The sequence below is a fragment of the Ailuropoda melanoleuca genome, chromosome 13 (assembly GCF_002007445.2).
Source record: "Ailuropoda melanoleuca isolate Jingjing chromosome 13, ASM200744v2, whole genome shotgun sequence".
NCBI classification, from domain to species: Eukaryota; Metazoa; Chordata; class Mammalia; order Carnivora; family Ursidae; genus Ailuropoda; species Ailuropoda melanoleuca.
This window is the reverse complement of record NC_048230.1, coordinates 15,134,054-15,149,605: the sequence shown is the minus strand read 5'-3', so window position 1 is coordinate 15,149,605 and position 15,552 is coordinate 15,134,054. Positions and strand designations below refer to the sequence as shown.

Here is a 15,552-nt window from a genome sequence, read left to right as displayed (position 1 = left end):
CCCCCGTGGAAGTTACACACCTTTGGATTGCATTTCGCCGTCACCTTCTCCCCCACCCCACCTCCCGGCTCTCGCTCGCTCGCTCCCCCCCGCTTTCCTTTTAGCTTTTGTAAGTTACACGTCAAAATGGCCGATCTGACATCGGTGCTCACTTCTGTTATGTTTTCTCCCTCTAGTAAAATGTTTATCGGTGGACTGAGCTGGCAGACCTCACCAGGTAAGGGAGGGAGGGGGGGACGTCTGGGTCCCCCCCTTCTTGGCTTCTTTATTGCTCTTTGTTATCCGGGTGTAGGAGGACCCCCCCGCCATTGGCTCCCCACTTCTCCTGTGCAAGGTTATTTTTTTAAATAGAAATCCTTTCCGAGCCCTCTACGCGACCTCTGTTGCCGAATTTCCCCCGCGTGTGCAAAAAATGCAAAAACAAAACAGAATAACAACAGAAAACTACTTTTGGTTTTTGTCCTTGATCAAAATTTGCATTGCTTTTTTTTTTCCACACCTTCTCCCCCCCCCCCATCTCTCTCTTTCTCTCTCTACAGATAGCCTTAGAGACTATTTTAGCAAATTTGGAGAAATTAGAGAATGTATGGTCATGAGAGATCCCACTACGAAACGCTCCAGGTAAACCATTCCCTTCTGGATTTTGTCTTTATTTTAGAACAAAGTTTAAGTGTTATTTTTGGAGGTGTCTTCGGAAGTAGCTAAGCGGATTTAGAATGGGGCTCAGGCATGTGGCTGGTTTCGAACGTCGCTGTATTCCACCCCCCCACCCCCGCCCCCATAACCCGAAAGGTTATTGTTAATTGGGGCTGAACTCTGGATACAGAGATGTCCAGCTCTCTGCTTTAAGTCCTTTTCCCGTCGCTTCTTTTTCTCCTGTTTAAAATGACATTCAGCTTCATTCACTTTCTACATAGTTTTTTTTTTTTTTTAAATGTATGCTTTCCCCACACTCCCAGCTCCCCAAACTCTTCAGCCCCTTTTAGAAAGCTGGATGAATCTCTTCTGAGCGCCGGGTTTTCTTCGGAATAAAACAAAGCGTTAAGAAAGGGAAGGGGAGGAGGAGAGGAGACTGAGGTGGCGAAAGAGTGGAGATACCAGCATTTTCCAAGTTACCTCCACCCGCCCTGCCCCCGTTCCACTTCCCCCGTTAACCTTGATGTGTTTTCTTACGAGGCGGAGGGGGTTTGGGGGAGGGCCGTGGGCAGCGGGGGTGCGAGGGGGCAACTTTGGCTCTCCATTCTGCAGGAGGGCTCACTCCTTGTTGCTTTCAGTGGTGTCACATATTCTTGTTTGTTTTTCTCCCTCTTTGTCTCATTTCAGAGGCTTCGGTTTCGTCACGTTCGCAGACCCAGCAAGTGTAGATAAAGTATTAGGTCAGCCCCACCATGAGTTAGATTCCAAGACGGTAGGTTGCTTTCTGTCATTGTTGTTGTTCGCCCCTGTTCAGGACCCATCTGGGCATTGACAGCCCCATTTAAAGGGACAGTGCTTTCTTTTGCATCTGTGCTGAGAACTGGGTAGTGATAAGCAGGGCTCTAAAGTTTGCTGCCATGGCTGGGTTTGGGGTTTTCTGTTTAGAGCCTGTCCCCCTGCAGCTCCAGATGCTGCGGAGCGTAGGGCTGGGGGAGGGGTCGGCTCGGGGAGAGGCTATCTACCCGGCCCAGGGACCATGCAAAGAAACTGCACCGCAGAGCAAAGGCAACTTTTCTTTGTCAGCCGAGCACAGCACGCGTTCCCAACTGTGGCTGTGGGAATTGGCTTTTAGAAGGCACAGCCCGGTTCCTGGCCAGCCGAGGGGACTGGGGACGGAAGGAAGGCGAGGGGGCGCTAATCACAGATACAGGCAACAGGTCCCTCCTGGGGCATCTCGGATTTGGAATGCAGTTTGAGAAGGGAAAGAGACCTCCCAGAGGCAAGCTGGGCGTCCAGTGGGTGACTCCAGATGGACTGAAATCTAAGACTGATAAGGCCTTGGGTTTCCAAGTGATTTGGTTTTGCTTTTTTCCCCCAGATCCTTTATTTTGAGCATGGGTACTTCTATAGCATTAGAAGGTTTCAGACACTCGGGTGGAGAGGGGAAGAGTCTCTAGGTAGAGATTAGAGATGAAGGGAAGAAAGATACTAGTACAATCATGGGGGGGGTGGACAGCTCATAGTGTTTTATTTAGACCCCTGTGTTAGCTTTGTGGCTCTCCCCCTTCCCTTTATGCCTGTTAGTATCTCCCCACAGTTTTTAGACATCCGCCAAAGCAGGGGCCTGGATGTGACATTGGGATGCAGTGCTGGGCTGCTTGGGACTGTGGTAGGTAGTGGGGCAAGGCAAAGGATCCCGTTCTAGTCCCAGCTGCCCTTTATGAACTTGGACAAGTTGTTCCCTGCCTTGGGGCTTCAGTTTCCTTTTCTGTAAAATATAGGAGTGGAACAGGGTGATCTTCCAAGCCCCTTTTGGCTTTAACATTGAGGGGAAGGGGAAAAAGGGAAAGAAACCTGGCCACCTTTGGTGCACATGAATTTATTTTGCAAATTCACCCTCTTTCTCTGATCAGAGGTCAGGTGCATATTCCCTAGCCCCCAAGAGAGGACCTACGGACACTTTAAGTTGCTTTATGAATTGTGCTGGACTTGTCATAGCTTGCAGCCCAGGCTTTTTGCGCTTTTAGATAATTTAATTTTAGGGACAGTCATTTGTAGGGTGATAATGGATATCTGAAGAATTTTTTTTCCCCCTTGACTTCTTGGTCAGACGTTTCAAAAAGCTCGCGAAATTAAAGAGGAACTATTTCAAGGCAAATTCAGGAATTTATTATTCACTCTGTCTCCCCACCGTGGGTAGGAGAAATAGTGTGTGGTTTCTATGGTGCCTGGTGGGTCATAGCCCTCGGTATCAGGTGCAAAACGTGCGGTTTTCTCTCCCTAATTGTTTGTGGATATGTTTTGGTCACTATTATTTAGTATAACCTAGCTTTTGACTTTGTTTCAACGTTCAGTGCAGGAGGCAGAAGCGGTTGGTTTATTGACATGGAAACGAGGATCTTGTTTACCGTTACCTTAAAAGCTTTGTTTAGGTAACGGCCATTCACATCCAAAATAGTACCCTAGTCTTTCCCTAGAGGATTTGTAGCTACAGTAAGTAGAGCTGTGCCTAACTAACTAATGTTTTAATTTTTGGTAGTTTTCTTTTTTGTTCGTTTAAAAAAATATAGTTGACAGGGATGTGCAAAAGGTTGGGATTTGCCATACTTACCTTGACCTGTCCTCTGCTTTAGAGATTTCAGCGTGTAAACTTTGCACACCGAAGAACGCGCCTGGTGGTCTGACACGCTGTTATCACAAACCCACCATCCAGGAATTCCGAATTGGCTTTGAGTTTTGTAATTTTAGATATTTTTTGAGTGTTCCACTCTCTTCAGGGCTGCCTGTCCTCCCCCTCCCCCCCGGGCTCCTGGTCTCTCTCCCGACATGTCCCTCACCTTTTACTCCACAAACAAGGTGACTTCTTACTGCAATTGTGTGCTGGTCAGCTCAAAAGCGTAGTCTGGGGGAGTGTTTATAAAAAGACACATCTGTCTTAACGTTTGGTCAACAGAATGGAAAATCCACACCTGTTGTATCTCTCTCGTAGACAGCTCTAGTCAGTGCTGAATACACGTGTAGATGTGTTAGTTAATCCTGATGAGAGGGTAGTTTCCTAGATCAGAGATTTTTGTCTATTTTAGTTTTTGAAAAGTAATCCCTCATTTCTCAGGTGATGTTTAAAAAGCTAAAAAAACAAAACAAAAGAAAACATGCTGTGGACTTTTATTACGTCTTTAAACCACTTTAATAGAAGTGGTAAATCTTTGTCTGTCTTACCAGCTGGGGTGTCCTAAGGGATGGAGGTCTGGGTGCAGGAACTATCTGGTGTGCCTTGCCCCCACTCTGTGCTTTGTCCCACAGCCTTACTCTTTTTGCCGCCCCACGGCAGAACCGAAAAGCAGGGTTCAGGTTTACATCTTAAAAGGGGAAAATTGTATATTATGAAAGTCAGAGCATATAAATAAATAACTTGTAGCAATATTCTGTGTTGAGTTTTACCCAAAGATTTGTGACATTTAGAAGTCTAATGAAAACCAATAATGGGGATTTTTAAAATGCTTTCCCTCCCCATATTTTCTGCCTAACGACTTCCCCCACCTTGGATCAGCCTATTAGAGTCAAATGCTTCCGTGGGAATTGTTTTGAGTTTTAAAGCCATTCCCCTTTTGAGAGTCATGTGTTTTACAAAGTGTCTGATCTGGGGTAGAGGATGTTTTTCCATTCTGATTGGGGTTGGGATAGAAAGAATACCCTGATTGTTACAGTAGATTCCGACTTCTTTTTTTCAGTATTTTTTTTTTTTTTTTTTTTTTTTTTACCCTGTCCCCATGATGGCCTTACTATTGTGATTTGGGTTTAGGTTGCTCATAGATTTCTACCCCCTGTGATTTTTAAAATCCAGGTGGTTTTAGCTTATGTGTTTTCTTTTATTTTACTTTATTGTTATTATTTTTAAGAACTGGATTAGGGTCCATAGCTTTTGACACCTGCTTCCTCTTGCGGTCTCACTGCAGAATGAACCGTCTTTTTGGCTAACTCAGGTAACTGTACTTTTGCCGACACGAATGCATGAACTCAAGCCGAGCATCGTGTTGGATGTCGATGGGGAGTTTTTGGATGTTGATGATTTAAAAAAATTTTGGAATCCCCTTTTCTGCCTGCCTTGTTTAGTTATCGCTGGGGAGAAGATCTCCTATCCAGTTAACCGACTGCTGGAAAATTCTTACCTTTAATTTTTCAGGTTATGATTTTTTTTTCAGGGATGATGTTCCCATCTTCTCTCCCAGCCATGCATTGCAAATTAGATGCAGGTACCATTCAATGTCCAGTGTCTGTGGAAGAGAAGCCCTTGCTTAAATAAGAACATGTGAGATCTGATGTATTAAGAATATCACACATTGAAATACATGGTAGGACATTTTAGAGAGGCTAGCTTTATTTGTTACATTGTAGGAGGGATGAGTAAAGTTTGGATCAAAGTTTAAGGAACTTTTGAGTTGCCTGAGAAGTTACTAAAAGCTGGGTTATAAGCCTGAGAAATGAGTGATTAATAATTAGGTGAGTAATCATAATTTTTTCTCCCTCTCCTCCAAATACTGGAATTGACTCTTACTTTCCCATTTTCCCTTCAGATTGACCCCAAAGTTGCATTTCCTCGTCGGGCGCAACCCAAGGTAAGTGGGAGAATCAGTAATAGGATTTTAGCACTCAGAGATGGTTTGCCAAGGATTTTGAATTTCAAACAGAGTACTGGCAATGAAGTGTTGAAACCTGGTGCCTTCAGGTTCCTTCAGGGTATCAGCATGTGGCTGTGAGAGTCCAGGCCAGGCAAGGAGCTCTGCGAGATAACAGCGTGCGTCTGCAATTTAGCCATCCCGAGGTGGGTTCTGAGCACCCAACAGGGGGCAAGGGCAAGCCTGATCCCTCGTGGCAGGACAGAGCTCCATCTGTTGCAATATTTATGCAAATGTTCTATTTATTTTTTTAGCATTGCCAAGATCCTATCAGGAGAACTTGGACATTTCCTTGTGACTGTCTTTTGGAGGGTTCTCTTTTGAGGCCCTTACAACTTGGAGTTTTTGGAGAGGAATAGAATTTGAGTAAACAGCTTGTCTTTTCTTGGAAAAACGACTTCATAGACCCCTAAAGCCCTGAATCTGAAGCGGAGACAGTGATGTCTTGGTTTCAGGTTGGTGGGATCAATCAGGGCATGTTTCAAATCAGCCGTGCTGCCTCTGTATGGTAGTGCCGGGGCCTGGGGGCTGGGGAGACGCTCTGAGTCTGTTACAAGCTTGGTCGAGTGGCCCTACAAGATTTGCTTAGACGGTTGAGATCAGCCTTCACTTTTTCAAAGTGTGTGGCTAACACAGTTTTCGCTGAGCTTGCCAGCTGTGGGTATGAGAACAGAGCTACCTGGAACCGAAGGTGAAATTTATGGGCTTAAACATGTTAAAATCGCACGTTTTAATTATACTTTTTTCTTCCCTGTGTAATATTGAGAGGTAGACTTTTTCTGTAGCTTGTGGCCTTGGCATTCTTTCGGTGGGGGGGGAGGTGAAGCTCGCAATTACAGGTCATAAAGGGAAAGAGCTGTTGCTTTTGCAAATTCCATTTATTTCTTCAAGCATAGTCCCCCACAGGTAAAGGGAGGGGTGAAGAACTTTAATGAAGAAAAAGTTGGCCCTTGTGGATGACATTTTGAGAATTTCAGGTCTGGAGACTGCGGTGTGATCCATCCTTCCTTCCTTTTTTTCCCCGTGTAATTTTTCTTTTCCTTTCTTTCTTTTGAAGGAAACACAAATCTCTTAAGTAAATAGAGTAAAAATATTTTCTTAAGGCATTTCCCCCCGTAATGATTAAGTAAGTAATAGGAATCAATGAACCAAAGAGGTTAGATTGTTTCTGTACTGAGCACAAACTTTGGGACTGTAAACTGTGTAAAGGTTGCTTTTCAAACTGTGTGCGATCCTTGACATTTCAGAGGCTTTCCAGAATTAGCAGTATTTCCTGGGTTTGGAAGAATTGCTGTTTCTTCCATAAGTGTGAATCTTCAAATTTCCAGGTTAGTCATTTGATCACCCAGAACTAGGATCAGATTACCCTAGAGGGAAACTGGAAAAATCCCTGACTTGGTCAGACCATGGGTTTGACCTGTTTTCTCTTCCCTCTTGTTGCCCACCCCTCACTCCCTGCCACTGTTTTTTTTTTTTTTTAAACCAGGAAGACTATATTTCATTTTAACGTACTCTGGCATTTGGTTTTTCAGTGATGCATTCAACTTGAAAACGAGACAGACTATATTTCTCGAACTTGTCAAAGTATGCACCTCCCCCCACCCCCCATCCCCAGCCTGGAGTCTGGGATGTTTTAGGTGGATTGTCAGACTTTTAGATGTGAGCAAATATTATACCAGTTGGGGGAGGACATCTTTCCGTGGAGTTCTAGAGATTGCATAACAATACCTTGCGTATTACGGCACCCTTTCCCAAGGACTTTCCTATCTGTTATCTCCATCTGCATCTCAGGTCCCAAGACACTGAGCAAACCACCTCTCCCCACCTGCGTGTTCTCTGTAGAAGGCTAGTGATGGGAATAGCTCCCTCCCAAGGTTGCTGTGGAGAGTGAAAGAGCCCAGGACGGGGTGAGGGCCTCATCCCTCCTCGTTGTCACTGCTACCGTTATTTTCATTGGTTTAATCATCTTTCTTAATGATGTTTTCAAGTGCAGCAGCTTGGGTTTGCATCCCAGCTCTTCCCCTCATTCGCTGTGTGGATGTGGGCAAATCGTTTGGTTTCTTGGAACCCTGTATATCCTATCTTACCGAGTTTTTGTGCAGATTAAATAAATTACTAAAGGTAAAGTGCTTAAAAAAAAAAAAGACCTGGTGCGTGGTAGTACCATATGTATTACCTGCTATTTTTACTGTTAATTTTGTTAGACTCTCATACCAGTCGCCAAGAGAGGTCTAGTGATCATAATGACGTTAATTGAATTTATGTGCCAGGCACTGTTGTAGGGTCCTTATGTATATCAACTCATCCAGTCTTCGCCTGTGTCCCGAGAGGTGGGCACTACGATCATGTCCAATCTATAGATGAGAAAACATGGGCTGAGACACATGGGCTGAGAAGTGGGATACGGGCAGCCTAGCTCCAGAACTGAGCCCCCGCCCAGTGTGCTATCCTGTGGGGGGGATCTAGGGTTGTGACCTGTCCGTCCGGGCAGAGGACGCAGCTCAGGGTGGTGGTCAGACTTCGAGCAGCAGAGCCGCAGCAGAGCCGCAGCCGGCGCGCGCAGACTTTGGAGTTCCCTGGTTGGGTGGTTCACCCAGCCCCCGTGATGTCATCCCATGCAGTGACTCTAGCTGGCCGTGCAGAGGGGCACCCCTTCCCAGGGCTCTGGGCTCGCTCAGCTCCAGGGAAGCGGCTGGGGAGTTGGCGATGTGTGTGCTGGTTGGGAGTTGGGGCAAGGTGGGGAGAAAGCGCCTTTCTTTTCAACAGTTATTTTCAGATAGAATTTGAGCCCGGCCATGGGGATTTCAGACTGAAGTTAGTGTTGGAGGCCAAACCCTCGCTGGCGGGGGAGACTAGGAGTTCAAGTCAAGTCTTATTTATTTTTTGTTTATCTCCCTTCAATAAAACTTGTGTGTGTGGATGTGTCGGGGTCCTGGTGCGCGGTGCGCTGCGCCCCCTCCTCAGGGGCTGGGTGAGCAGCTTGTCAGTGATATGTCAGCGCGGGTTTCAGTTCAGATGCTTTTCTCTGCTTTCTGGCTGTCCCTCTTTGCTAGCACTCGCCGGAGAAATATTCGTGGAGGTGTTAAAACAAGAGTAGTGGAAAGAAGCCGTAACTTAATACGAAAGCAAAGCCGAGGCAGGGAGGAGCAGACTTCACGTTAGTACTGTCGTAATATTCTTTAATGTATCATATAAATAAAAATCCATTTTGACCAGAATTTTAATGAGCGACCCGACCAGAAGGAAGGGTTTTGAATCCGGCAGTGCATTCATCCCCTTTGCGATGTAAATGTTCCCATCTCAAGTGAAGTATAATGGGGCTTTATTAACTAGCCGAGGGGCGACTCTTTGGAGACTAGTGGCCGTTAATTAGCGAAGTACATTTTGATCAGAAGACGATGGGTCCGTTCTGTATCTTCCTATTTCGCCGGATGATTATTTCATTTTGTAAAATATGTAAGAGTTTCCTCCCTTCTGTCTTTTAAAAAATTAAAAGGGTCGTGCTATTTCTAAAAAAGATGACTTAATTGGAAGCCGTTGGAGGAACGGGCATGATTGGATCCATCATGTTATATTATTTTGTCAGTCCCTTTGGGCAGAAGCATCGGCTGCCTGCAAGAGTTTTGCTCATGCTTTGTGGGTTCTTTTTCTTGTGCGGAAAAACCAAGAGGTGGCTGAACCTCTTAGGGCACGGGCGAGTCTGGGTGTAACTCCCCACCTGCCCTGATTATGCTCGTGTGTAATAAAGCCTTCTCCGCTCTCTGGTTGCCATTTTCCTCCTTACGTGTTAGAGGCCAGAACCTTATCTGTTGATCCACGGAGATCTCATTTCTTCAGCCTATTTCCAGTTGTCTTCAGTGGCAGCTGGGTGACTGTGGGCACCCCATGTGGGCCCCTCCACACCTCAGGTTCTTCCTCTTTAAAACAGGAGTGTAGTGCCCGACATGGAGTGGTTTTCAGAGTGAATGCAGAACTCTTTGCTGGGAGCCTGGCACAAGTTTGTGCCTGCAGGTGTCGTCTGGTATCATTATTATAGAATTACTTACTGTGACTGTCGTTTTTAAGTCATCTCCGTGCCCAACGTGGGGCCCGAACCTGCAACCCCAAGATCTAGAGTCCCGTGCTGTAGCAACAGAGCCAGCCAGGCACCGCGTTATCGAATTATCTTTGTAGAATAAGAAAAGTTACAATGGAAAATGACCCAAGAAAAATCCTGATTGGAATGTAAGCCCCCTGCCGGCAGGCGCTGTTGATGGCTGACCGCACCGGATGCTTGAGTTGCATCCAGCCCACCTTTTTCAGGGCGGAGGCAACTGACAAGCAGGGAGGTTAGGTTGGCAGCTCCAGGTCACACCGCTGAGTTGTGGCAAGGTTGAGCGAAGGCCATGTTTTCCTGCGCCTGTCTCGTCCACTGATGAGGCTCCGGGGCCTGGAAGGTTCTCTGTTACGCATGCATCCGTCCAGATGGGTGCAGCACAGCACGAGCGGTTTACACACGCACCTCCTGTTCCGGGGGAGTGGTTTCTTGGCAGCTTCTCCAGGGCGGGCGAGGGGTGAGTGTTCGGCATCTGGCCTTCCCCTGCTGCTGTGGGTCGGGTCATTCTAGCGTGGGTCGGGTCATTCTAGCATCGTGCCGTCTTGGGTGATCTGCAGCTGTCACCTCGCCGGCCACCCTGCCGGTGGGTTTCTGGTTCCCAGTGGGGACGTGGTGGTGTGTCTGCAGCCTTGTCTACAACCGCGAGGACCCTGGGGGATTCGTGGCTTAGCTGTTTTCTTGTTGGGGAGCACGGCTCCTTCCTGCGTTCCGGTCAGCAGCAGGTGTCAGCTCGGGAGGAGGGGCACCTCGTCCTACAAATGTCCTTCCCCGAGATTTTGCCTTTCCTTGCATGCCTTCCTTTCAGTGTTAAGGTCAGTCTGCCGAGAAGCCAGAGCTGCTGTGATCTCTGTCAGACGTTTTCGGCAGGCAGGTGAGACCCCTCTGCCCCTCCGAGAAGGGAGGAGGAGGGAGGCACTCTCTAAGGAGCCAGCTGACCCTCTTGGGTGCCCCTTGAGGCAGCATCCTTTGTTCCTGTCCTTTCGTGTTTTTAAACCTGAACTTTCTCTGTCCGAGAGTCCCAGGAACGCGAAAGGGGGATGTAGCTCATCGTCTCTGTTCTCTTGTTTGATCTGGTGTGTTCGTTGCGTAAGAGCTTGTTTAATTGTTTTTAATTGCTGACTGTATGCATCCACTTTTGTTGGGGATTCAGGAAACCCTCAGTGCCCACCGAGCAAAGTCTGAACTTCTTAGCCAGGTGGTTAGGGTCCTTCAAGATCTGTACAAGGAGTGTCTTCTTCCAGCTTCTCGACTCTTCGGCCTTTTGCTGCCTTGAAACTGCACGTTCCCCCTTCTCTGAATAGCTGCCCTTTTGTGCACCCCTACATGCCCTGCCCTTTCTTCTCAGGCCTGTGTGCTACCCACTTCTCTTACAAAGCCCGACTTGGGGTACCTTTTCCACGGAGCTGTTTCTGTTCTCTCTTCGATGGAGTCCTTCTTTCTCTGGATTTCCATAGTGCTTTACCTTTTCTTCGGTCATGGCAAACTGTAATAATAATAACAGTAATAATAAGCTAGCAAATAATAAACAATAATAAAATTCTCAGAAAGTTTTTGACATACTCATTAGGCATTGTGCTGGGCACGTGTTCATTTATTTATTCATGAAACGTTATTGAGCACCTACTGTGTGCCAAGGCCTGTGTGCGGTCCTGGGGACAGTGTGGAGAATAAGACCACAAAGTCCCTGCCCTCATGGGGCTTTCACTCTAGGGGGGCACATAAGTAGTGAGCAGGTGGACGAGTACGTCACACGCCGCCAGGTGTGCAGGCACAGCAGGGTAAGAGCAAGGGTGGGGTGGGGACAGACTGTTGCTTCGGTGCGTTCAATTGCCATTCTTGGTACTTGGCAATTATTTACCAGGTTTCTGCTTAGCACCAGCACCTGTGTTAGGCACTTTGTTCTGTGTTGTATGGCTATTTAGGTTCATGCCTTATTGCCTCCCCTGGACAATGAATTGTAAGGACACAAACATATTTTATTAATTGCAAAAAAACCCAAACCTTAGATTTTACTGCTGCTCGTTGGTGCACCATCGATCTCTGTGTAGGTGGCATGAATGCAAAATGGCAAAGGCGACACAATTCTTGTCTTCAAGGATCTTCGCTTTCAGTTGGGAGGAGGGGTGCTACCTGTGGTACAGGAGAAGATGTGAAAAATACAGCAGAGCAGCAAGAACGGTCTTCCGAGGAAGGAAGAGCTAAGATAGCTTCTCAGAGGAGGTGGTCTTTCCCCCAGATCCTGAGGAACAGGAAGGAGGGAAGAATGGCAGGAATGCAAGGGGCTAGGAGAGGTCAGTGGGCCGCTGCAGCGAAGGGTATGTGTTGCGTGGTGCTCGGGGTGGAGGCGTGGAGAGCAGGCTGGGGTCAGGCGTGTTGCTTTGAATGCCAGGCAAAGCAAAGGAGTCTGGGCTTTATTTGGCATGTGCTGGGGAACCTGTCTTACGTGTGCACGATCACAGAGATGCCCCCTACAATGTTCTGAGCTCTTTTGGATCAATCTGGAAGCCAGGGTCACGGATGGGACTGTGGCTGATGTGGTTTCATGGAGACCCTCCCACCCTGGACCCGTGCCTTTAGCGTCATTCATACTGTGTTCTCTCTGGCTGGAGACCTTTCTGTAAGATTGATGTTCTCGGCAGATACCACCCCTGCTCTGTGGGGGTGTGGCAACCGCGAAGAGCTCTGTCCTTCTCTTGCTTCTGTCTTCTCTCTTCCTCTCCTCTTTACCTTCTTAGCTGGGGGTCATGATGTAGACAAAATCTCAAAGTTCTGTACTCTGTCCTTGTCTAAGCGGTGATCTTGACCTTGCTGTGCGTAGACAATAAGATGTCATTTCCTGATGTGGAAATCACCGTTTGTCTGTGTATCACCGGGGTGTGTGCCCTGTGGCTCAGAGCAGCCTGAGCTGTGCCTTCCGAGGTCTGCTTGGGGTCACCTCTCGCTCGGAGTGGCTGCCCGGTGTGAGGAACATGAGATTTTGGAGTCAGGCCCTGTGCCTACCGTGTGAGCAAGTGTGGTCTTGGGACCGAGCACCTCGTGGTACGTGGTCGGAGGAGCGGGCTCTAGGGCGGTTGGTCCTGCTGGGGCAGGTGTCCCACTGGGTCCCACGTGTATAACAAGATATCTCTGCTCTCTCTGTCTTTCAAGAGTAGATAGCGTCAAGTTCCCAGTGATCTGGAAAGTTTTTCTCAGGGTGTGTGTCTGCCTGCTGTACTTCTTTATTTTATTTTGAGACTTTCAGTGACGAAGAGGAAAAATCCTAACCCAAAATAATGGCTGTTACTTGTTGTGAGTCAGTCTGTTCAAGGCATTGTGCTAAGCCTCTGTGCGCTTAATCTCCTTTAATTTCATCCTGACACCAGTCCTTTGCAGGGCTTCGTGTTCTCTCCGCCTCGAGGGATGGTAAACTGAGGCCCAGGGAGGGTAAGCCGCTTTCCCGGGGCCACAGTCTTAGAGAGGGTCAGTGTTTGCCTTTGGACCAAAGTCTGAATTCCAAGTCCTTGCTCTCTTAGCCACAGAGCCCCGCTGCATCCAATGTCAGCAGTAGATTTTAGGTCCTTGAGCTTTGCCCGGCTGCCATGTAGTGCTCAGGCCGGGGAGTAGGAATAGATTTTGGTGTAGTCTGGCCGGGAAGCTTCTGGTTAGTTTCCATTGCTTCCTTTGTAAGAACCTTTTCAGCACAGTTGAATGCCACTTCCCAGCTAGGGCAGTGTGGACAGATCACTTAATGGTGTTGTACCTCTATTTCGTAAAATGGGGGTTTTCACAGCACTTCCCTCCTAGATTTGTTCAGGAGATTAAAAATGGGTTAATGAACACGAAGAACCTAGGGTGACCCAGTGTAAGCACTGGTTGTCTGTTACTGTTCCCAAAGATGGCGCTGGCTAGATCATACGAGGACCTTACCTAGCGGTTTGTGGGTACTGTTGTCCTTTCTAGGGGTGATGGATAGAATAGCACGTTGAGATTCGGGAAATGGTATGTCCAGTGGCTGGGTCAGCTCCCAGGGTCGTGGCTCTCGAAGGGGAGATAGCATGCATCCTTCATCTTGGGGTTGCTCGGTGGACATGGGGAATGCATTTCCTTTTCTGTATCTGATGGCTGTGTTTTTGCTGCCTTTGAGAGTGAAGTCCTGGGGAGCGGCCAGGGGACAGCTGAGACACTGCTGTGTGAGAGGTCTCTCCGTGAGCCTTCTCTCTCCCAGGCCTGGTCTTTATCTGCCTGGGGGTAGTTCCACCAATGACTGATCTGAAAGCATCACATTCATTTATTTGTCACTGACTGTGACAGGCAAGTTAATGCTAATGGATTCTTTTTTTAGCCTGTTGTCTGGGATGAGTTTCTCCCAAATGTCCTGAAATCTAAGGCATTAGGGGAATGTGTAACTTTTATGGCAAGGGAGGATTTAAAAGATAAATAGGGTTTTGTGTGCAAGGGTCTTAAATTTAGGTTAGGGGCGAGAGCGGCCAGGGTGGGGATGTCGGGGCCAGCCCAGAATCTTCTTTTTAAGAAATCCATTCGGAGCTCTAAATTGCTGTTTCTGTTTCAATTATGTGACAATTTCAAGGGTTTAGAAAAATCTAATAAAATGGTCTTGATGATGCATTCTGGGGAGAGAGTGCTTTAGAAGATCCAGGAGAATAAATTCCTTGGGGTCAAGAAATTCTCATTCCTGCCACCCTGGGCCTTCTTTCCCTGGGGTTTTTACATTTTTATTGTTTTGAAGGGCAGAAAACGGTGTTGGAATGTATTCAAGCCTTCATCCATATCCTCGACCGAAATGAATTATTCTCTTTGGGCAGTTGCAGGTAGACGGGCCGTAGTGATCACTAGCTCTTTTTTTCTTTTTCTTTTCTTTCTTTCTTTCTTTTTTCTTTTTTTTTTAGCTGCCATGTTGTAAATGACTTTCAGAGCTTGGTTTGTATGTGTAGTGATTTTGAATAAAGCACCACAGAGAAAAAACTTGGAGGAGCGAGCAGAGAGGCCCTCTGGAAGTTTTTTCTCTTCTCCAATCAAAGCTTTTGATAGTTTCCCAAGGAACAGAAGTTTACAATGGAAGCCGGCTTTGGGCTGCCTGCGGGAACAGCGCACAGAAAGACCCAGTGTAGCAAAATGCGATGCTGAGTGACATTAATGAGGTGACCGCTCTGGTGGGAGGGAGGCAAGGAACCAGCAAAGCAGCGGTTCCCATGACTGGCTCTCCGCTGAGTGTGTCTCCTTCTGCATGCTTGCTTGGGCGCCTGTGTGTGTGTGCGTGTGCACGCGCTCTGTTTCCCAGGGCCTGGCGATGAAACTTTTAACACCAAACCCTGCTCCGTTGGCCGCGGTATTCGCCATCTTAGAGAGGCCATGTGTGGCAGGTTCTCAGATTCCACCTACTGAAAAGTAAAGTTTTAAACCTGCAGGCATTTTGCTTTACCTTCCGGGTACCTCCTGGAGCCTGGGTGGGCGGACGGGGAGGCTGTCATCACAGTGCTGGGCCACTGTTGGGAACACCCAAGCCAAGAGGGTGAAAAGTCAGTATTCTCATCCCCGAAATGGATTCTAGGGAGGCAGGAGGAGAAAACCTGTTCGCTTATAACTTTTCTTATTTTTTTTTTTTTTAAGCCTTAGCCTGATAACATTTCATATTGATGGTATACATGGAACATTGCAACCCTACTTCCTAAATATTTTAGTGCCTTGGAGTGTATTCTGTATTTCCATGTGACTCTTGGGCAAAACTTTCCAGTTACTCAAGAAAAGCAGCCACATTTCAGGTAGATTACCCGGTCAGGAGGTGAGAAACCTGGTGTCGCTGCCTTGCCCAACAGGACCTTGGGATTCTTGGTCTGTTGTCTGCCCGTTGCAGGAACGAAACTGCCTTCCTCCGCCTCATTCCTCAGCGTGGCATTGGCGTGGGCATCCTGGTATCCTGAACAGTCCTGGGCAAGTGTTTGAAAAACTGCTGTGAGGTCTTAAGCAAAAAAGCTCGAGAGGGCCCGGAGTGCGGCGGGGTGGGTGGAAACTGTGTATTTATTGATGCTCTCCTGGTTTATTTTCTTATCCCTTCAATTCCCTTCCCTCTGGGATATCTCTCAAATGTGTCCTTTTTGTAGTTTTAGGCAAACAAACAAACAAAAATGTTTAAACTTGCACACATAA

The 15,552-nt window shown here is 47.3% G+C and overlaps 1 protein-coding gene across 1 annotated transcript in view; it reads left to right on the top strand.

Moving 5' to 3' along the window:
- The first annotated feature begins 62 nt into the window (after window positions 1–62).
- MSI2 (musashi RNA binding protein 2) overlaps window positions 63–15,552 on the top strand; it is a 491,389-nt gene continuing 475,899 nt past the window's right edge. Inside the window, exons 1-4 of the mRNA XM_034641828.1 lie at window positions 63–217; window positions 540–621; window positions 1,324–1,408; window positions 5,211–5,252. Of these exons, the coding sequence (XP_034497719.1) occupies window positions 127–217; window positions 540–621; window positions 1,324–1,408; window positions 5,211–5,252 (300 nt within the window). The 5' untranslated portion in view covers window positions 63–126. The remainder of the gene's footprint in view (window positions 218–539; window positions 622–1,323; window positions 1,409–5,210; window positions 5,253–15,552) is intronic.